The sequence below is a fragment of the Mixophyes fleayi genome, chromosome 1 (assembly GCF_038048845.1).
Source record: "Mixophyes fleayi isolate aMixFle1 chromosome 1, aMixFle1.hap1, whole genome shotgun sequence".
Lineage (NCBI taxonomy): Eukaryota > Metazoa > Chordata > Amphibia > Anura > Limnodynastidae > Mixophyes > Mixophyes fleayi.
In genome coordinates, this window is record NC_134402.1 from 37,759,161 (window position 1) to 37,782,818 (window position 23,658).

The window sequence follows — 23,658 nt, forward strand, 5'->3', positions numbered from 1 at the left end:
CTTTTTTTTGTATCCTTTGCAATTATCTTAGAAAATTCAATATACTTAACTTCAGTTAAAAAATAAAAAAATATGGGAATCATGAGTCTTAGTACGAAACTTAGATCAGATGTATAGGAGAACACAACGGAAGAGAGATAGAAACCAGGGCCATCTTAACAACATTATGGGCCCCCGGGCAAAGCAGTGCACCGGGACCCCTACATATATATATATATATATATATATATAGATATAGATGTATAGATATAGATGTATGAGATACAGATATAGATATATAGAGATAGAAATAGATAGATGTATTTGCTCAGTGACCCTTGAAGGTTTTTTTTGCAGGTTTTTTTTTCTTCAGGATTATTTATTCTAATTAAGAGCCCTGCCTATGGGGCCACCTTGCCCGTGGTACCCCCGGGCAGCTGCGCATCGTGCCCAATAGAAAAGATGGCCCTGATAGAAACCAGTCATATATTCAAAGTAGTAGATAGATAACATATTATGAAATCTATGAAGGTACAAACCAGGAAATTTGGGAAGGCCACGTAACCCTACATCTGGGGCAGCAGATTTTTAGGCTTACCTTTGAATTCCCACATGTAGTTTGGAATTTAATATTTTAGTTTACTTTTTACATTTAAATTTATATTTTATAAGGATCTGTAGTTCTACTGGGGTTAGGGCGTGTGTTCCTGTTAGCACAAAAAAAACATTTGGAATTATTGGTAGAATGCAGTATCTTTTTTTCTATATAAATGAAGGAATGGTTCAGGGGGAAAGTAATAGGTGTATGGTGAGGATACAGGACAGTGACATGTGTACAGTGGTGTATGAGGACAGTAATAGGTGTGTGGTGATGATACAGGACAGTGACATGTGTACAGTGGTGTATGAGGGCAGTAATAGGTGTGTGGTGAGGATACAGGACAGTGACATGTGTACAGTGGTGTATGAGGGCAGTAATAGGTGTATGGTGAGGATACAGGACAGTGACATGTGTACAGTGGTGTATGAGGGCAGTAATAGGTGTGTGGTGAGGATACAGGACAGTGACATGTGTACAGGGGTGTATGAGGGCAGTAATAGGTGTATGGTGAGGATACAGGACAGTGACATGTGTACAGTGGTGTATGAGGGCAGTAATAGGTGGTGGTGAGGATACAGGACAGTGACATGTGTACAGGGGTGTATGAGGGCAGTAATAGGTGTATGGCGAGGATACAGGACAGTGACATGTGTACAGTGGTGTATGAGGGCAGTAATAGGTGTATGGTGAGGATACAGGACAATGACATGTGTACAGTGGTGTATGAGGGCAGTAATAGGTGTATGGTGATGATACAGGACAGTGACATGTGTACAGGGGTGTATGAGGGCAGTAATAGGTGGTGGTGAGGATACAGGACAGTGACATGTGTACAGTGGTGTATATGGGCAGTAATAGGTGTGTGGTGAGGATACAGGACAGTGACATGTGTACAGTGGTGTATGAGAGCAGTAATAGGTGTGTGGTGAGGATACAGGACAGTGACATGTGTACAGTGGTGTATGAGGGCAGTAATAGGTGTATGGTGAGGATACAGGACAGTGACATGTGTACAGTGGTGTATGAGGGCAGTAATAGGTGTATGGTGAGGATACAGGACAGTGACATGTGTACAGTGGTGTATGAGGGCAGTAATAGGTGTATGGTGAGGATACAGGACAGTGACATGTGTACAGTGGTGTATGAGGGCAGTAATAGGTGTGTGGTGAGGATACAGGACAGTGACATGTGTACAGTGGTGTATGAGGGCAGTAATAGGTGTATGGTGAGGATACAGGACAGTGACATGTGTACAGTGGTGTATGAGGGCAGTAATAGGTGTATGGTGAGGATACAGGACAGTGACATGTGTACAGTGGTGTATGAGGGCAGTAATAGGTGTGTGGTGAGGCTACAGGACAGTGACATGTGTACAGTGGTGTATGAGGGCAGTAATAGGTGTGTGGTGAGGATACAGGACAGTGACATGTGTACAGTGGTGTATGAGGGCAGTAATAGGTGTATGGTGAGGATACAGGACAGTGACATGTGTACAGTGGTGTATGAGGGCAGTAATAAGTGTATGGTGAGGATACAGGACAGTGACATGTGTACAGTGGTGTATGAGGGCAGTAATAGGTGTATGGTGAGGATACAGGACAGTGACATGTGTACAGTGGTGTATGAGGGCAGTAATAGGTGTATGGTGAGGATACAGGACAGTGACATGTGTACAGTGGTGTATGAGGGCAGTAATAGGTGTATTGTGAGGATACAGGACAGTGACATGTGTACAGGGGTGTATGAGGGTAGTAATAGGTGTATGGTGAGGATACAGGACAGTGACATGTGTACAGTGGTGTATGAGGGCAGTAATAGGTGTATTGTGAGGATACAGGACAGTGACATGTGTACAGTGGTGTATGAGGGCAGTAATAGGTGTGTGGTGAGGATACAGGACAGTGACATGTGTACAGTGGTGTATGAGGGTAGTAATAGGTGTATGGTGAGGATACAGGACAGTGACATGTGTACAGTGGTGTATGAGGGTAGTAATAGGTGTATGGTGAGGATACAGGACAGTGACATGTGTACAGTGGTGTATGAGGGCAGTAATAGGTGTATTGTGAGGATACAGGACAGTGACATGTGTACAGTGGTGTATGAGGGCAGTAATAGGTGTGTGGTGAGGATACAGGACAGTGACATGTGTACAGTGGTGTATGAGGGCAGTAATAGGTGTATGGTGAGGATACAGGACAGTGACATGTGTACAGTGGTGTATGAGGGTAGTAATAGGTGTATGGTGAGGATACAGGACAGTGACATGTGTACAGTGGTGTATGAGGGCAGTAATAGGTGTATGGTGAGGATACAGGACAGTGACATGTGTACAGGGGTGTATGAGGGCAGTAATAGGTGTATGGTGAGGATACAGGACAGTGACATGTGTACAGTTGGGTATGAGGGCAGTAATAGGTGTATGGTGAGGATACAGGACAGTGACATGTGTACAGTGGTGTATGAGGGCAGTAATAGGTGTATGGTGAGGATACAGGACAGTGACATGTGTACAGTGGTGTATGAGGGCAGTAATAGGTGTATGGTGAGGACACAGGACAGTGACATGTGTACAGTGGTGTATGAGGGCAGTAATAGGTGTATGGTGAGGATACAGGACAGTGACATGTGTACAGTGGTGTATGAGGACAGTAATAGGTGGTGGTGAGGATACAGGACAGTGACATGTGTACAGTGGTGTATGAGGACAGTAATAGGTGTATGGTGAGGATACAGAACAGTGACATGTGTACAGTGGTGTATGAGGGCAGTAATAGGTGTATGGTGAGGATACAGGACAGTGATATGTGTACAGTGGTGTATGAGGGCAGTAATAGGTGTGTGGTGAGGATACAGGACAGTGACATGTGTACAGTGGTGTATGAGGGCAGTAATAGGTGTATGGTGAGGATACAGGACAGTGACATGTATACAGTGGTGTATGAGGACAGTAATAGGTGTATGGTGAGGATACAGGACAGTGACATGTGTACAGTGGTGTATGAGGGCAGTAATAGGTGTGTGGTGAGGATACAGGACAGTGACATGTGTACAGTGGTGTATGAGGGCAGTAATAGGTGTATGGTGAGGATACAGGACAGTGACATGTGTACAGTGGTGTATGAGGGCAGTAATAGGTGTATGGTGAGGATACAGGACAGTGACATGTGTACAGGGGTGTATGAGGACAGTAATAGGTGTGTGGTGAGGATACAGGACAGTGACATGTGTACAGTGGTGTATGAGGGTAGTAATAGGTGTGTGGTGAGGATACAGGACATTGACATGTGTACAGTGGTGTATGAGGACAGTAATAGGTGTATGGTGAGGATACAGGACAGTGACATGTGTACAGTGGTGTACGAGGGTAGTAATAGGTGTATGGTGAGGATACAGGACAGTGACATGTGTACAGTGGTGTATGAGGGCAGTAATAGGTGTATGGTGAGGATACAGGACAGTGACATGTGTACAGTGGTGTATGAGAGCAGTAATAGGTGTATGGTGAGGATACAGGACAGTGACATGTGTACAGTGGTGTATGAGGGCAGTAATAGGTTTATGGTGAGGATACAGGACAGTGACATGTGTACAGTGGTGTATGAGGGCAGTAATAGGTTTATGGTGAGGATACAGTACAGTGACATGTGTACAGTGGTGTATGAGGGCAGTAATAGGTTTATGGTGAGGATACAGTACAGTGACATGTGTACAGTGGTGTATGAGGGCAGTAATAGGTGTATGGTGAGGATACAGGACAGTGACATGTGTACAGTGGTGTATGAGGACAATAATAGGTGTATGGTGAGGATACAGGACAGTGACATGTGTACAGTGGTGTATGAGGGTAGTAATAGGTGTATGGTGAGGATACAGGACAGTGACATGTGTACAGGGGTGTATGAGGACAGTAATAGGTGTATGGTGAGGATACAGGACAGTGACATGTGTACAGGGGTGTTTGAGGACAGTAATAGGGGTGTGTGGTGAGGATACAGGACAGTGACATGTGTACAGGGGTGTATGAGGACAGTAATAGGTGTATGGTGAGGATACAGGACAGTGACATGTGTACAGTGGTGTATGAGGGCAGTAATAGGTGTGTGGTGAGGATACAGGACAGTGACATGTGTACAGTGGTGTATGAGGGCAGTAATAGGTGTATGGTGAGGATACAGGACAGTGACATGTGTACAGTGGTGTATGAGGACAGTAATAGGTGTATGGTGAGGATACAGGACAGTGACATGTGTACAGTGGTGTATGAGGACAGTAATAGGTGTATGGTGAGGATACAGGACAGTGACATGTGTACAGTGGTGTATGAGGGCAGTAATAGGTGTATGGTGAGGATACAGGACAGTGACATGTGTACAGGGGTGTATGAGGACAGTAATAGGTGTATGGTGAGGATACAGGACAGTGACATGTGTACAGTGGTGTATGAGGGTAGTAATAGGTGTGTGGTGAGGATACAGGACAGTGACATGTGTACAGTGGTGTATGAGGGCAGTAATAGGTGTATGGTGAGGATACAGGACAGTGACATGTGTACAGGGGTGTATGAGGGCAGTAATAGGTGTATGGTGAGGATACAGGACAGTGACATGTGTACAGGGGTGTATGAGGGCAGTAATAGGTGTATGGTGAGGATACAGGACAGTGACATGTGTACAGTTGGGTATGAGGGCAGTAATAGGTGTATGGTGAGGATACAGGACAGTGACATGTGTACAGTGGTGTATGAGGGCAGTAATAGGTGTATGGTGAGGATACAGGACAGTGACATGTGTACAGTGGTGTATGAGGGCAGTAATAGGTGTATGGTGAGGACACAGGACAGTGACATGTGTACAGTGGTGTATGAGGGCAGTAATAGGTGTATGGTGAGGATACAGGACAGTGACATGTGTACAGTGGTGTATGAGGACAGTAATAGGTGGTGGTGAGGATACAGGACAGTGACATGTGTACAGTGGTGTATGAGGACAGTAATAGGTGTATGGTGAGGATACAGAACAGTGACATGTGTACAGTGGTGTATGAGGGCAGTAATAGGTGTATGGTGAGGATACAGGACAGTGATATGTGTACAGTGGTGTATGAGGGCAGTAATAGGTGTGTGGTGAGGATACAGGACAGTGACATGTGTACAGTGGTGTATGAGGGCAGTAATAGGTGTATGGTGAGGATACAGGACAGTGACATGTATACAGTGGTGTATGAGGACAGTAATAGGTGTATGGTGAGGATACAGGACAGTGACATGTGTACAGTGGTGTATGAGGGCAGTAATAGGTGTGTGGTGAGGATACAGGACAGTGACATGTGTACAGTGGTGTATGAGGGCAGTAATAGGTGTATGGTGAGGATACAGGACAGTGACATGTGTACAGTGGTGTATGAGGGCAGTAATAGGTGTATGGTGAGGATACAGGACAGTGACATGTGTACAGGGGTGTATGAGGATAGTAATAGGTGTGTGGTGAGGATACAGGACAGTGACATGTGTACAGTGGTGTATGAGGGTAGTAATAGGTGTGTGGTGAGGATACAGGACATTGACATGTGTACAGTGGTGTATGAGGACAGTAATAGGTGTATGGTGAGGATACAGGACAGTGACATGTGTACAGTGGTGTACGAGGGTAGTAATAGGTGTATGGTGAGGATACAGGACAGTGACATGTGTACAGTGGTGTATGAGGGCAGTAATAGGTGTATGGTGAGGATACAGGACAGTGACATGTGTACAGTGGTGTATGAGAGCAGTAATAGGTGTATGGTGAGGATACAGGACAGTGACATGTGTACAGTGGTGTATGAGGGCAGTAATAGGTTTATGGTGAGGATACAGGACAGTGACATGTGTACAGTGGTGTATGAGGGCAGTAATAGGTTTATGGTGAGGATACAGGACAGTGACATGTGTACAGTGGTGTATGAGGGCAGTAATAGGTGTATGGTGAGGATACAGGACAGTGACATGTGTACAGTGGTGTATGAGGGCAGTAATAGGTGTATGGTGAGGATACAGGACAGTGACATGTGTACAGTGGTGTATGAGGGCAGTAATAGGTGTATGGTGAGGATACAGGACAGTGACATGTGTACAGTGGTGTATGAGGGCAGTAATAGGTTTATGGTGAGGATACAGTACAGTGACATGTGTACAGTGGTGTATGAGGGCAGTAATAGGTTTATGGTGAGGATACAGTACAGTGACATGTGTACAGTGGTGTATGAGGGCAGTAATAGGTGTATGGTGAGGATACAGGACAGTGACATGTGTACAGTGGTGTATGAGGACAATAATAGGTGTATGGTGAGGATACAGGACAGTGACATGTGTACAGTGGTGTATGAGGGTAGTAATAGGTGTATGGTGAGGATACAGGACAGTGACATGTGTACAGGGGTGTATGAGGACAGTAATAGGTGTATGGTGAGGATACAGGACAGTGACATGTGTACAGGGGTGTTTGAGGACAGTAATAGGGGTGTGTGGTGAGGATACAGGACAGTGACATGTGTACAGGGGTGTATGAGGACAGTAATAGGTGTATGGTGAGGATACAGGACAGTGACATGTGTACAGTGGTGTATGAGGGCAGTAATAGGTGTGTGGTGAGGATACAGGACAGTGACATGTGTACAGTGGTGTATGAGGACAGTAATAGGCGTGTGGTGAGGATACAGGACAGTGACATGTGTACAGTGGTGTATGAGGACAGTAATAGGTGTATGGTGAGGATACAGGACAGTGACATGTGTACAGTGGTGTATGAGGGCAGTAATAGGTGTATGGTGAGGATACAGGACAGTGACATGTGTACAGGGGTGTATGAGGACAGTAATAGGTGTATGGTGAGGATACAGGACAGTGACATGTGTACAGTGGTGTATGAGGGTAGTAATAGGTGTGTGGTGAGGATACAGGACAGTGACATGTGTACAGTGGTGTATGAGGGCAGTAATAGGTGTGTGGTGAGGATACAGGACAGTGACATGTGTACAGTGGTGTATGAGGACAGTAATAGGTGTGTGGTGAGGATACAGGACAGTGACACGTGTACAGTGGTGTATGAGGGCAGTAATAGGTGTATGGTGAGGATACAGGACAGTGACATGTGTACAGTGGTGTATGAGGGCAGTAATAGGTGTATGGTGAGGATACAGGACAGTGACATGTGTACAGTGGTGTATGAGAGCAGTAATAGGTGTATGGTGAGGATACAGGACGGTGACATGTGTACAGGGGTGTATGAGGACAGTAATAGGTGTATGGGGAGGATACAGGACAGTGACATGTGTACAGTGGTGTATGAGGGCAGTAATAGGTGTGTGGTGAGGATACAGGACAGTGACATGTGTACAGTGGTGTATGAGGACAGTAATAGGTGTATGGTGAGGATACAGGACAGTGACATGTGTACAGTGGTGTATGAGGGCAGTAATAGGTGGTGGTGAGGATACAGGACAGTGACATGTGTACAGTGGTGTATGAGGGCAGTAATAGGTGTATGGTGAGGATACAGGACAGTGACATGTGTACAGTGGTGTATGAGGGCAGTAATAGGTGTATGGGGAGGATACAGGACAGTGACATGTGTACAGTGGTGTATGAGGGCAGTAATAGGTGTATGGTGAGGATACAGGACAGTGACATGTGTACAGTGGTGTATGAGGGCAGTAATAGGTGTATGGGGAGGATACAGGACAGTGACATGTGTACAGTGGTGTATGAGGACAGTAATAGGTGTATGGTGAGGATACAGGACAGTGACATGTGTACAGTGGTGTATGAGGGCAGTAATAGGTGTATGGGGAGGATACAGGACAGTGACATGTGTACAGTGTGGTATGAGGGCAGTAATAGGTGTGTGGTGAGGATACAGGACAGTGACATGTGTACAGTGGTGTACGAGGGCAGTAATAGGTGTATGGTGAGGATACAGGACAGTGACATGTGTACAGTGGTGTATGAGGACAGTAATAGGTGTGTGGTGAGGATACAGGACAGTGACATGTGTACAGTGGTGTATGAGGACAGTAATAGGTGGTGGTGAGGATACAGGACAGTGACATGTGTACAGTGGTGTATGAGGGTAGTAATAGGTGTGTGGTGAGGATACAGGACAGTGACATGTGTACAGTGGTGTATGAGGGCAGTAATAGGTGTGTGGTGAGGATACAGGACAGTGACACGTGTACAGTGGTGTATGAGGGCAGTAATAGGTGTATGGTGAGGATACAGGACAGTGACATGTGTACAGTGGTGTATGAGGGCAGTAATAGGTGTATGGTGAGGATACAGGACAGTGACATGTGTACAGTGGTGTATGAGAGCAGTAATAGGTGTATGGTGAGGATACAGGACGGTGACATGTGTACAGGGGTGTATGAGGACAGTAATAGGTGTATGGGGAGGATACAGGACAGTGACATGTGTACAGTGGTGTATGAGGGCAGTAATAGGTGTGTGGTGAGGATACAGGACAGTGACATGTGTACAGTGGTGTATGAGGACAGTAATAGGTGTATGGTGAGGATACAGGACAGTGACATGTGTACAGTGGTGTATGAGGGCAGTAATAGGTGGTGGTGAGGATACAGGACAGTGACATGTGTACAGTGGTGTATGAGGGCAGTAATAGGTGTATGGTGAGGATACAGGACAGTGACATGTGTACAGTGGTGTATGAGGGCAGTAATAGGTGTATGGGGAGGATACAGGACAGTGACATGTGTACAGTGGTGTATGAGGGCAGTAATAGGTGTATGGTGAGGATACAGGACAGTGACATGTGTACAGTGGTGTATGAGGGCAGTAATAGGTGTATGGGGAGGATACAGGACAGTGACATGTGTACAGTGGTGTATGAGGACAGTAATAGGTGTATGGTGAGGATACAGGACAGTGACATGTGTACAGTGGTGTATGAGGGCAGTAATAGGTGTATGGGGAGGATACAGGACAGTGACATGTGTACAGTGTGGTATGAGGGCAGTAATAGGTGTGTGGTGAGGATACAGGACAGTGACATGTGTACAGTGGTGTACGAGGGCAGTAATAGGTGTATGGTGAGGATACAGGACAGTGACATGTGTACAGTGGTGTATGAGGACAGTAATAGGTGTGTGGTGAGGATACAGGACAGTGACATGTGTACAGTGGTGTATGAGGACAGTAATAGGTGGTGGTGAGGATACAGGACAGTGACATGTGTACAGTGGTGTATGAGGGTAGTAATAGGTGTGTGGTGAGGATACAGGACAGTGACATGTGTACAGTGGTGTATGAGGGCAGTAATAGGTGTGTGGTGAGGATACAGGACAGTGACATGTGTACAGTGGTGTATGAGGACAGTAATAGGTGTATGGTGAGGATACAGGACAGTGACATGTGTACAGTGGTGTATGAGGGCAGTAATAGGTGTGTGGTGAGGATACAGGACAGTGACATGTGTACAGGGGTGTATGAGGGCAGTAATAGGTGTGTGGTGAGGATACAGGACAGTGACATGTGTACAGGGGTGTATGAGGACAGTAATAGGTGTATGGTGAGGATACAGGACAGTGACATGTGTACAGTGGTGTATGAGGACAGTAATAGGTGTGTGGTGAGGATACAGGACAGTGATATGTGTACAGTGGTGTATGAGGACAGTAATAGGTGTGTGGTGAGGATACAGGACAGTGACATGTGTACAGTGGTGTATGAGGGCAGTAATAGGTGTGTGGTGAGGATACAGGACAGTGACATGTGTACAGGGGTGTATGAGGGTAGTAATAGGTGTATGGTGAGGATACAGGACAGTGACATGTGTACAGTGGGGTATGAGGGCAGTAATAGGTGTATTGTGAGGATACAGGACAGTGACATGTGTACAGTGGTGTATGAGGGCAGTAATAGGTGTGTGGTGAGGATACAGGACAGTGACATGTGTACAGTGGTGTATGAGGGCAGTAATAGGTGTATGGTGAGGATACAGGACAGTGACATGTGTACAGTGGTGTATGAGGACAGTAATAGGTGTGTGGTGAGGATACAGGACAGTGACATGTGTACAGTGGTGTATGAGGACAGTAATAGGTGTATGGTGAGGATACAGGACAGTGACATGTGTACAGTGGTGTATGAGGGAAGTAATAGGTGTATGGTGAGGATACAGGACAGTGACATGTGTACAGGGGTGTATGAGGGCAGTAATAGGTGTGTGGTGAGGATACAGGACAGTGACATGTGTACAGTGGTGTATGAGGACAGTAATAGGTGTATGGTGAGGATACAGGACAGTGACATGTGTACAGTGGTGTATGAGGACAGTAATAGGTGTGTGGTGAGGATACAGGACAGTGACACGTGTACAGTGGTGTATGAGGGCAGTAATAGGTGTATGGTGAGGATACAGGACAGTGACATGTGTACAGTGGTGTATGAGGGCAGTAATAGGTGTATGGTGAGGATACAGGACAGTGACATGTGTACAGTGGTGTATGAGAGCAGTAATAGGTGTATGGTGAGGATACAGGACGGTGACATGTGTACAGGGGTGTATGAGGACAGTAATAGGTGTATGGGGAGGATACAGGACAGTGACATGTGTACAGTGGTGTATGAGGGCAGTAATAGGTGTGTGGTGAGGATACAGGACAGTGACATGTGTACAGTGGTGTATGAGGACAGTAATAGGTGTATGGTGAGGATACAGGACAGTGACATGTGTACAGTGGTGTATGAGGGCAGTAATAGGTGGTGGTGAGGATACAGGACAGTGACATGTGTACAGTGGTGTATGAGGGCAGTAATAGGTGTATGGTGAGGATACAGGACAGTGACATGTGTACAGTGGTGTATGAGGGCAGTAATAGGTGTATGGGGAGGATACAGGACAGTGACATGTGTACAGTGGTGTATGAGGGCAGTAATAGGTGTATGGTGAGGATACAGGACAGTGACATGTGTACAGTGGTGTATGAGGGCAGTAATAGGTGTATGGGGAGGATACAGGACAGTGACATGTGTACAGTGGTGTATGAGGACAGTAATAGGTGTATGGTGAGGATACAGGACAGTGACATGTGTACAGTGGTGTATGAGGGCAGTAATAGGTGTATGGGGAGGATACAGGACAGTGACATGTGTACAGTGTGGTATGAGGGCAGTAATAGGTGTGTGGTGAGGATACAGGACAGTGACATGTGTACAGTGGTGTACGAGGGCAGTAATAGGTGTATGGTGAGGATACAGGACAGTGACATGTGTACAGTGGTGTATGAGGACAGTAATAGGTGTGTGGTGAGGATACAGGACAGTGACATGTGTACAGTGGTGTATGAGGACAGTAATAGGTGGTGGTGAGGATACAGGACAGTGACATGTGTACAGGGGTGTATGAGGGTAGTAATAGGTGTATGGTGAGGATACAGGACAGTGACATGTGTACAGTGGGGTATGAGGGCAGTAATAGGTGTATTGTGAGGATACAGGACAGTGACATGTGTACAGTGGTGTATGAGGGCAGTAATAGGTGTGTGGTGAGGATACAGGACAGTGACATGTGTACAGTGGTGTATGAGGGCAGTAATAGGTGTATGGTGAGGATACAGGACAGTGACATGTGTACAGTGGTGTATGAGGACAGTAATAGGTGTGTGGTGAGGATACAGGACAGTGACATGTGTACAGTGGTGTATGAGGACAGTAATAGGTGTATGGTGAGGATACAGGACAGTGACATGTGTACAGTGGTGTATGAGGGAAGTAATAGGTGTATGGTGAGGATACAGGACAGTGACATGTGTACAGGGGTGTATGAGGGCAGTAATAGGTGTGTGGTGAGGATACAGGACAGTGACATGTGTACAGTGGTGTATGAGGACAGTAATAGGTGTATGGTGAGGATACAGGACAGTGACATGTGTACAGTGGTGTATGAGGGCAGTAATAGGTGTGTGGTGAGGATACAGGACAGTGACATGTGTACAGGGGTGTATGAGGGCAGTAATAGGTGTGTGGTGAGGATACAGGACAGTGACATGTGTACAGTGGTGTATGAGGGCAGTAATAGGTGTATGGTGAGGATACAGGACAGTGATATGTGTACAGTGGTGTATGAGGGCAGTAATAGGTGTGTGGTGAGGATACAGGACAGTGACATGTGTACAGTGGGGTATGAGGGCAGTAATAGGTGTATTGTGAGGATACAGGACAGTGACATGTGTACAGTGGTGTATGAGGGCAGTAATAGGTGTGTGGTGAGGATACAGGACAGTGACATGTGTACAGGGGTGTACGAGGGCAGTAATAGGTGTGTGGTGAGGATACAGGACAGTGACATGTGTACAGTGGTGTACGAGGGCAGTAATAGGTGTGTGGTGAGGATACAGGACAGTGACATGTGTACAGTGGTGTATGAGGGCAGTAATAGGTATATGGTGAGGATACAGGACAGTGACATGTGTACAGTGTGGTATGAGGGCAGTAATAGGTGTGTGGTGAGGATACAGGACAGTGACATGTGTACAGTGGTGTATGAGGGCAGTAATAGGTGTATGGTGAGGATACAGGACAGTGACATGTGTACAGTGGTGTATGAGGGCAGTAATAGGTGTATGGTGAGGATACAGGATAGTGACATGTGTACAGTGGTGTATGAGGGCAGTAATAGGTGTATGGTGAGGATACAGGACAGTGACATGTGTACAGTGGTGTATGAGGGCAGTAATAGGTGTATGGTGAGGATACAGGACAGTGACATGTGTACAGTGGTATATGAGGGCAGTAATAGGTGTATGGTGAGGATACAGGACAGTGACATGTGTACAGTGGTGTATGAGGGCAGTAATAGGTGTGTGGTGAGGATACAGGACAGTGACATGTGTACAGTGGTGTATGAGGGCAGTAATAGGTGTGTGGTGAGGATACAGGACAGTGACATGTGTACAGTGGTGTATGAGGGCAGTAATAGGTGTGTGGTGAGGATACAGGACAGTGACATGTGTACAGGGGTGTATGAGGGCAGTAATAGGTGTGTGGTGAGGATACAGGACAGTGACATGTGTACAGTGGTGTACGAGGGCAGTAATAGGTGTGTGGTGAGGATACAGGACAGTGACATGTGTACAGTGGTGTATGAGGACAGTAATAGGTGTATGGTGAGGATACAGGACAGTGACATGTGTACAGGGGTGTATGAGGGCAGTAATAGGTGTGTGGTGAGGATACAGGACAGTGACATGTGTACAGGGGTGTATGAGGGCAGTAATAGGTGTGTGGTGAGGATACAGGACAGTGACATGTGTACAGTGGTGTATGAGGACAGTAATAGGTGTATGGTGAGGATACAGGACAGTGACATGTGTACAGTGTGGTATGAGGGCAGTAATAGGTGTATGGTGAGGATATAGGACAGTGACATGTGTACAGTGGTGTATGAGGGCAGTAATAGGTGTGTGGTGAGGATACAGGACAGTGACATGTGTACAGTGGTGTATGAGGGCAGTAATTGGTGTGTGGTGAGGATACAGGACAGTGACATGTGTACAGTGGTGTATGAGGGCAGTAATAGGTGTATGGTGAGGATACAGGACAGTGACATGTGTACAGTGTGGTATGAGGGCAGTAACAGGTGTATGGTGAGGATACAGGACAGTGACATGTGTACAGTGGGGTATGAGGGCAGTAATAGGTGTATGGTAACTGAACAGTAAAATGGGGGTGAGGTGCAGAGATACCTTAATAAAACATTTTACAGGATCTCAGTGAAAATGACATTCTGAAGTGATTTGATAGTTACTATGATGTAAGGATACTGAGGTAGAGAAGTTAGAGGGTACTGAGAGGTGAGGCAGCAGCACAGTGATGGAACTTTATGGATCAGGGAGGATTTCAGGGTTTATAGTGTTGACCACCCAGCACTAGTTTTCAGAATTGTCCAAAACACCAGTGACTTTCTGTTGTTTATATGTTTCCCTCCAGGGAGTCGCCCCAGGTGTTTGGATAGAAGCTTCCATCAGTCACTGTGTGATATGTTTGTATCAGCACAGCCGGGCTGAGGACTGAAAGTGAAAGTATCTGTATATTGTAGTTTCCGGGCTGAGCTCTGAGCTTCTTCCTGTTACAGACGAAGCTGGACGTCCTGCGAGCAGGGAGCCTGTCCTGCTGCCCTGCAGATGCATGGTAGGTATTCATAGACCAGGCCAGGCCTGGGCTGTACACACTGGGTAGTGTTACTGTGTGTTACACAAGGCTGGGCACTGTCACACTACAAGGTACACAGCACAGTGTAGGACAGGGGGTCACCACTAACTACACAGAGCATTACAAAAGTGACTTTTTTTTTCCTACAAGTGGATGTGGATGCAAATGCTAAACTGCAACACAAGTTTCACACTACTTAGCAATATATTGCATTGCATTAATCAACTTATTTTTTTTCCCACATAAATGCATTTTCATAAGTACAACACGAGCACTACATATTTATTTTTTTTATTATTATTTATGACTTTCTCTGTTATACCTTTTTTTTCTAGCCCAGTGCCCTGTCACACATGTGCACCAATTACATGCATGGTATTAGCCGGAATCCTGGGTTTATAAATAAGAGTGAATACGTATGTGTGGATTAATGTGCATATTGGAAGTAATTAACTTTTTTTAGCTTATTTGTTTTTACACTTTGTTTTAGATTATCAGATCTTAATTTTACAGCAATGCATGTTGAAAAACTTGCGTTCTTGATTGCATTGCGTGGTCAGATGCTCATTAGTTATACAACTGCAATGTTCACCCCTTATAAGTAATGCACATGTTAATGTGTGTGTGCAAGGACTTTCTGATGGAGGTAGTTATTTAAAGGGAAAAAAGGGGTTTTTGCAGAGCACCACCAATTAGGATTTTACACTGTGTTTAGGCCATCTTAAATGACATTAAAACTTGATTAATAGATTGTAGAATGAATGAATTTCTTACCATGTAGACCGATTTGAGGTATGTTTCTCTTTCTTGTTTTTATGCTGCTACAACAGGATACACCTGGGACAGCACAAAAGCAATAAGGATGTACAATACCCCTAATTAAATGTATATTATACCGCTTTCATACTGCCGCCCCGGCAATATCCCGGGTTTTTCAAGCCGGGTTTTTGCCGGGGCTCGGAGCGTCCCAGCTCAGAAACACCATTCATACTGCACCTCGGACACGGGAATTTCCCGGGTTGACCCCATTCATACTGCACAAGTCTGTGCCCTGGCAATTTGTGGGAGTCATCACCAGAGCAGTTTTCATTGGCTGAAAACATTTTTTTCTTTTTTGTAATAGTCTGCTTTTCTGCTGTTTTGTCCATAAAGATGTGTGAGTGTATCTTATAAGATATTTTAATTTTTATTGTTCCATTGTATAATTTGTAAACAATCAGACATTTCTTTAGTGTTTCCACCAATTCCGTTCTGTACTGCTCAACGCTCCGTACTTTACTTTAGTCACCTATGTAAAGTATGTGCGACCTTTCTCATTCGTTTGTTTCTTATAATGTGGATGATAGAAGTAGTTGTTTCAGTCCATACTGTTGTTTTCCTCTTGAGGTTTTTTTTCCTGGTTTTATGTATGCAGTTAATGTAAATATTGTGAGCATTACAGGTCATTGCAGTGTTGACACTGTGACATCATCCTCCAGAGACAGGCAGACAGCCAATCAGCTTGTTTTCTGTGCAACCCGGGTTGCACCATTCATAGTGCAGGCAACCCGGGTCCGACCCGGGAATTACCCCTCGATAAATCCCGGGTTTTTAGACCCGGGATTTTTGACTTGTACCATTCATACTGCACCAAGACCCGGGTCGTTTGAGCTCGCCCCGGCAAAAACCCGGGATTTTGGTGCAGTATGAATGGGGTATTAGCTGGCCCGATGATTGCAGGAAAAATCTCCAATCAGCTGACATCCGATCGTTTGGTCAGATATCATGTGAGTGTGGATAGTGACACGATCTAAAGTCGTCCCAAAGTGCCGATCATCGTTTCATTTAGTTGGTCATACTGTTTAATATTTTCCGACCAAACTCCGACCTATCATGTAGTGTGTATGGACTCGTGCTCACAATCTCCATAGAGTTTACAGACTCGTGTATGAATGAATATTGTGCTGTTAATCTCTGAAGACTAGAGGACCAGATGAAGAGCACAGATCTGAAGGTAAATCGTGTCAGTGTGTATGGATGAATCGCCAGACTGATCGGACCTTCAGTCGTAGGTACAATCATTTGAGATATAGGTCGGAACATTTTTCAGTGTGTACCTAGCCTAACTCAGAAGCTTACAAACGTAAACATGACTTGTGTCTGTCTGCAACCACTACATATAGTAGATCCATCCCCACACTTAATGATTGCCAAAATGATCTTGTGTTCAAATGCTTCATTTGTTTATTTTCCCAAATACATCTTTTATTATTATTGTTATTAATATCCTTTATTATTTTATCTGTTGTGGTTTTCTTTTGGCAACTTTTCCATGCAGACTATTTTTGTGTAAGCAGGACTGTACTTTGTGACCTGACCTGTGGACAATTACCCAGCTTTAGCTAAACCTCTTTGTAGGTACTTTGCAGTAATACATGTGTTCAGTTTTGCATAAAACCAGTTTACTAACAGTTGTCAGGGATTTAGGGGTATATTTACTAAACTGCGGGTTTGAAAAAGTGGAGATATTGCCTATTGCAACCAATCAGATTCTAGCTGTCGTTTTGTAGAATATACTAAACAAATGATAATTTGAATCTGGTTGCTATAGGCAACATCTCCACCTTTTCAAACCTGCAGTTTAGTGAATATACCCCTTAGTCTTCCAGAACTTGTCTTGACTTCAGTTGGTCCCCTTAACGACTAACATTTCTTAATGATGTTTGTGACAGAGGAATTTTTTATCTGTAGGCATTTAAATATTATTTTATATCCTCCCTTCTTTATAGCCGGGGTGATAATGTGCCTCGTCCGCTCCTTATAGGAGCCAGTGGTTGAGAGCAGGCAAAACATCCGGAGAGGGTAAAAGAGTCTTGTGTATTTACTGAAATTGCTTTTGCTAGCATCATTTAAAGTCTTATGACTCAACCAAGTTTTGAGGCCTTAAAAAGGGTAATAATCAACCAAAAGGGTGCCCATATTTCTGCACATGCCACATTCACTGTTTTATATATTTTTCAATCTGTTAATATCACCAAATAAATAGTAAATGTGCATTATATTATGCAAACATATATCATGCTGAGGTTTGTACCCTGTATATGTTGTGTTAATGTCTTTTCACTTAGAGGTTCAGTGAAACAAGCATTTTGTCCAGGGGAGCTCAAACTTTTGCTTACAACTTATTATCTCTCTTTCTTCAAATTTGAGGGACTGTCCTTTCCTCGCAAAGCATTTCAGACATGATAGCGGTCTAAATTTTTGCACTTAGGGGGAGGTTCAATTAGCGGAACTTTGCGGCCGCGGGATTTTTACCAGAACTCTCCAATGATTTTTCCTCGCGCCCCAGAAAGGTGTGAGATGAAATCAGCGGAGAATTTACCGTAGTAACGGGTAAGAATGCGCAGCCGCGACATTGCTAATTAACTCTCCCCCTTAGAATTTCAAAGTTGTTTGTATACCTTTCATGCTTCCACGTTGTGCCTGTTTGCGTTCTTGGCAAGTGAAAGTGATGTAATTAAATGATTCAAACTGAAATACTGGATAAATATGTGAAATAAATCTCATTCCTTACCTTCGTTTTCTGAGTTGTTTAATAATGAAAGGAGAGGCAAACAAGACCTAAATCTGTCCTTGTCCCTTCGCCTCAATTAAATATTTACCCGGGGAAAATTTTGTCCATGGACATGTTTCCCATTTCCAGTATTGGCTGTATTATATAATTCCTCTTACCATAAATGTAATAATTTTAGTTCCCCTTGTTTAACTGGAAACTAATTCACAGAGTTCAGCAAAAATAATAAAATTATACTTACCCTTGATGCTTTATATGCAGAATCCAACGTGTCTGCATTAGTTGTCATAGTCCTGTTCTGCTCTGCTCCCTCCTCTTACCCACCGGCCTATTACAAACAGGCAGAGCTGGTGACGATGGCCTTCCAACGGAATCTTCCCATTCGTGCAAATGGGAAATTCATAGTCCATGTCATATATGAGGGTCCAATGAGCATTACTATAGGTTCTCATTATTATTTAAAGAACTCTCACACATTACCTCCGGTTTGTAAGTCACCCATCGTGCATGTTATCACAAAGTGTATAATACATTTCATTATTCTTTTTATTTTTCATCTGTGCTTTTCCCCATAACACAATAAATAAAATGCAGCTTAATAAATCTGTTTACTTGTGCTCAGCACAATTCTGATTTCTTTTTTAAATTAGGTTAGGTATTTTGTATGTTTCTGAAATCGTATACCAGATATTGAAAATAATAAATCTTAATATTTCCAGCTGTAATATTACAGAGTCTCTAACGAACACATATTATATATGTGATATCATATAGGGCAGCACTGTGGCTCAATGGTTAGCACTTCTGCCTCACAGCGCTGGGTTCATGAGTTCAATTCCCGACCATGGCCTTATCTGTGAGGAGTTTGTATGTTCTCCCTGTGTCTGCGTGGGTTTCTTCCGGGTGCTCCAGTTTCCTCCCACACTCCAAAAACATACTGGTAGGTTAATTGGCTGCTGACAAATTTGACCCTAGTCTGTCTCTGTCTGTCTGTCTGTCTGTGTGTGTGATAGGGAATTTAAGCCCCAATGGGGCAGGGACTGATGTAAGTGAGTTCTCTGTACAGCGCTGCAGAATTAGTGGCGCTATATAAATAAATTGTAATAATATAATAGACAGTTTGCAAAGGATTTAGAGGCAACCTCTCTCTCTCTTTCAGGCATGAGGCTGCAAACTAAAGGATGAGAACGAAACCTGACCCAGATAATGGATGATAATTATGGTATGTGTTCATATACATCACATTTGTAAACTTATCAATGGGAAGCAAAACTGCCAGTTGCCCTCTAGGTTTCCTATTTATAGTCATTAAGGGTCCTTTACGAAAGTGCAAAAGAGCTCCTCCCGCTTACTAAAATCTAGATAAGATATATCTATGCCCCCCCCTCCCCCCCCCCTTGATCTATTACTTTAGTTTCCCAGTCAAAAAAGTCAATAAAATATGTTTGACATGATCTCCCCCATGCTGTTTGGGATCCTGTAAATTGCTGGATTTGACACATTCTACAACTCTTTCCATCAGTTTCCCTACCACAGATGTAAGACTCACTGGTCTGTAGTTGCTGCCTCTTCCTTACTTCCACTTTGTGCAGTGGGACTACATTCACTCTTTACCAGTCCTCTGGAATTACTCCTGTAGTTAGTGACTGACTGTATAATTCTGTTACTGGTGTTACCAGCACACCTTAAGCTCTTTTAGTATCCTTGAATGTACCCCATATGGCCCCATTGATTTATCCACTTTCAGTGTTGAGAGCTCTGTTAGAACCTTCTCCTCTGTAAATGTACTTGTATCTACCTCATTTTTATGAGTATACTTGTAACTTAACTGTGGCCCCTTCCCCGCTCTTTCCGTAGTGAACACTGTGCAAAAATAATTATTAAGATGATCTGATGTTACCTTGTCTCCCTCAAAAAGACCCTCACTCTCTGTCTTTAGTCTTATTATTCCTCCTTTTGTTTTTCTCCTTTCACTTACCGTATTTATCGGCGTATAACACGCACAGGCGTATAACACGCATCTTCATTTTAAGAGGGAAATTTCAGGAAAAAATTTTAAATTTCTAAATAAAAACTTTGAAGCAAAATAAGGGTAGCTCAGAACTTTTTTTTTATTAATATTATTACCACTTATAAGGTACCGTAAATAATGTAAAAGGACAGTAAAAGCAACTGTTTTAACAAAAGAAACTTGGATATTTTGTTTTTACAAAAGTTTACTCAGAAATCACTATCTGGGAAACCAAGAAACTCTTCATCTTCACTGCTATCTTCAAAATCGCAATGAACCATCATGTATTTGCAACTCTTTGCTGATTTTCACTGCTTGAATAATGATCATTTTTGTTGATAAAGCAATACCAGCTTTTCTATGATTTACTACAAATTCCTTTACCTGTTCTTCTAATTTTGGCCATTTAACAATACCGCTGCGAAAATTGCATTTTGTTTTTGATAATGTCTTGAGTTTTTCTTCCATTTTTCGCCACTCTCGTATTGTGCATTCTGTTGGTGGCTCTCCAAAATGCCTTGCTGCAGCCCTATTTCCGTGTTGTTTGGCATATTCCACAACCTTCAACTTGAAAGCAGCTGTATATGCTCCACGCTTTTGTTTTAAATCCATTAGGGATACCAGTAGTCACACTGCAGTGGTATACTTTTTACCTAAGTTTAAATTTAAAAAAAGAGAATTAGACGTGAGGAAGGCGCGGCTTGCCGTTGCCTACTGATTGCCTCACACTCCACACGCTGCTACTGATCCACGCTGCTGTGCGGTATGTACGGAATATTACCGGTATATCGGCGGTGTATATGGTAAAAACATGGCTTCTTAACATTATATCGGCGTATAACACGCATACATCATTTGCCCCCTATTTTCAGGGGGAAAAAAGTGCGTGTTATACGCCGATAAATACGGTATATACCTAAAAAAAAAAGTTTTGATTCCTTTACCTACTGACTGGGCCATTTATTCTTCAGCTTGTGCCTTTGTCTACTTATATTTCCTAAAGGCCATCTGTTGTGCTTTCACAATACTTGCTACTTCTTTTGCAAACCGCACTGGCTTCCTTTTCCTAACCGTCTTGATATAAGTTCAGTTACTTTTAGTATTGCACTTTTTAATTTTCCCCACCTCTCTCTTGATCTCCTTTTCAAGTTCTTCCACTCTGCCAAAGAGTCGCTTACACGTTATCACATCTCTACAGAGTCAGCCTTGCTAAAATCTAACACCTTTTGTTTTTGTGTGGTATGAGTCGGTCTCTGTCTTTGTAATAAACCATACTGCTTGATGGTCGCTGGGTCCTAGGTTCTCTCCTACATTTACATAAGTCTAATATTGCGTCTTTCTGAGTGGGCTCCCTCACCATTTGCTTGAGGGATGCTCCCTGCAAGGAGTTCAGAATGTCCCTACCTGTAGTGGAACATGCAGAAGACCCCTCCCTAGTTCACATCAGGTAGATTAAAGTCTCCTGTAATTATTACCTCTCCTTTTAAAGCCATTTTCATGATGTCCTGCAATAGGTTCCTGTCCAGTTCCTGACCTGGTGGTCTATAGATTGTCATGATTTTCATTGTATCATGACTCTGTAATAGCCACAATATCCAGATCATCCCTTGTCATTAAAGCAATTAGTTCTGGAATTTTATATCCTAAGCTTCTAGCATTAGCACAGGTAGCTCTAAAAGTTTTGTTTGTGCATCTTCTGTTCCTATGTTCTATGTTTATCTCTCTCTCTCTCTCTCTCTCTCTATGTTTATTTTGTTTTGATCTGCATTGTCTTCTGTTACTGTGCATATGTTTCCTGTACTGTTTGCCTGCAGAAATGTTACCTCTTGGTTGGGGGGAGCAGATTGTTTGTTTTATTCCTGTTTAGTTCACTGCCCCCCTCTGCTAGTTTAAATAGATCCTGATAAAGTTTCCAAACTGCTCACTTAGTATTCTGGTTCCCCTTGATGATGGGTGCAGGCTGTGAATTTTGTATAGTCCCCTATCTTGCCAGGTGCCATGACTGTGGTCTATTATTCCAAATATATCCTCATTGCACCACACATTGAAGTTTCTGATGTGATGAGTTCTGTCCTCATCTCTGTGTACTGACAATATTGCTGAAAAAGTTACAGTGCTTGATGCCTGTTTTAAAGTAGTCCCTAACTTTCTAAATTCATTGTTTACTGCCAAGACTTCAGCATTAGCCAGGTAGTTTGTCCCTAGGTGGACAATGACATCCACTTCCCCATTTTTCTTGCTACTTTCACAATTCTTAATATGCGCTCTTTATCCCTTGGAGCTGTGGCTCCAGGTAAGCACCTTACTTGTTTCTGTACTTCAGCATATTTTCCCAGATGTATGCCTCTTTTATAATGGAATCCCCCAAAAGAAGTGTAGTTCTTTTTGGAGATTGAATTTAAGTCCCCATATCCTCATGTTCTGTGTTACCTATATTATTTGGACACTCCAGCCCTGCAAGAGCAGCATGTAAGTTTTGCAATGTCACAGTTTGTGGAATGTTTCTCTGTCCCTCTGGATATTTCCCCCTCTCAGAGCTCACAGTAGTCCAGGCAGAGTGTCTTCTGGGGGCTCTCTGAGGCAGTCGTGGTCTCAAGGATACAGACATTCTACATACCTCAGCCTGCAGCTTAGCTTTTTCCTCCCGCAACAAAGAAAATTATTTACAGATTGGACAGTAGCTGAGTTTCTAGAATGTCTCCCGCAAAACAAAAAGCATTTCATTCACTGCACAGATAGATTTGTTTTGTACTTAAAATTTTTTTTTTTTGTAGAGCTACTATGATACCCAGATTTCGTTTTGCAAGTTGAGATGATTTAAGTGGGATTCAGAATGATTTTGGTTGGGCTCCCATAATTATGAACTGAAATGCCCACTTATCCTAGTAATATGGTTCAACCAGGATTCCTTGGGATAATAAGCAATATGAGTTAAAGATGTTCAATGGAATAAATGGTTCTGTCCTGTGAAAACCATGGCACATGAGCTCCTTGCAGAGAGAATTCCTGTGTGTGTGTGTGTGTGTGTGTGTGTGTGTGTGTGTGTGTGTGTGTGTGTGTGTGTGTGTGTGTGTGTGTGTGCGCGCGCGCACTTTGTCATAGAAGAAGCTGTGCACGTATTCATTCATGAAGTTGCTATGTTAAATTACTCTATAATCTAAGAGTTCTGACATTATAACCTGTCAATAAAGGTTGAGTTTCACAGAAATGTATCACCGTTTGATATTTGTTATAAATATATGTGTAGAATATATATCGGGAAAGAAGTGTGTGCGTTACATTGGGGTGTGCATGGATTCCAGTCATGT

General features: G+C 43.6%; 1 protein-coding gene across 2 annotated transcripts in view; it reads left to right on the top strand.

Annotated features, from left to right (window-relative positions):
* Nucleotides 1-14,664: 14,664 nt before the first annotated feature.
* Nucleotides 14,665-23,658, top strand: part of LOC142132485 (nuclear body protein SP140-like protein) — a 56,627-nt gene continuing 47,633 nt past the window's right edge. For both annotated transcript variants that reach the window (XM_075194429.1, XM_075194433.1), the window contains exons 1-2: nt 14,665-14,765; nt 19,499-19,561. In XM_075194429.1, coding sequence (XP_075050530.1) covers nt 19,546-19,561 — 16 coding nt within the window. In that variant the 5' untranslated portion in view covers nt 14,665-14,765; nt 19,499-19,545. The remainder of the gene's footprint in view (nt 14,766-19,498; nt 19,562-23,658) is intronic.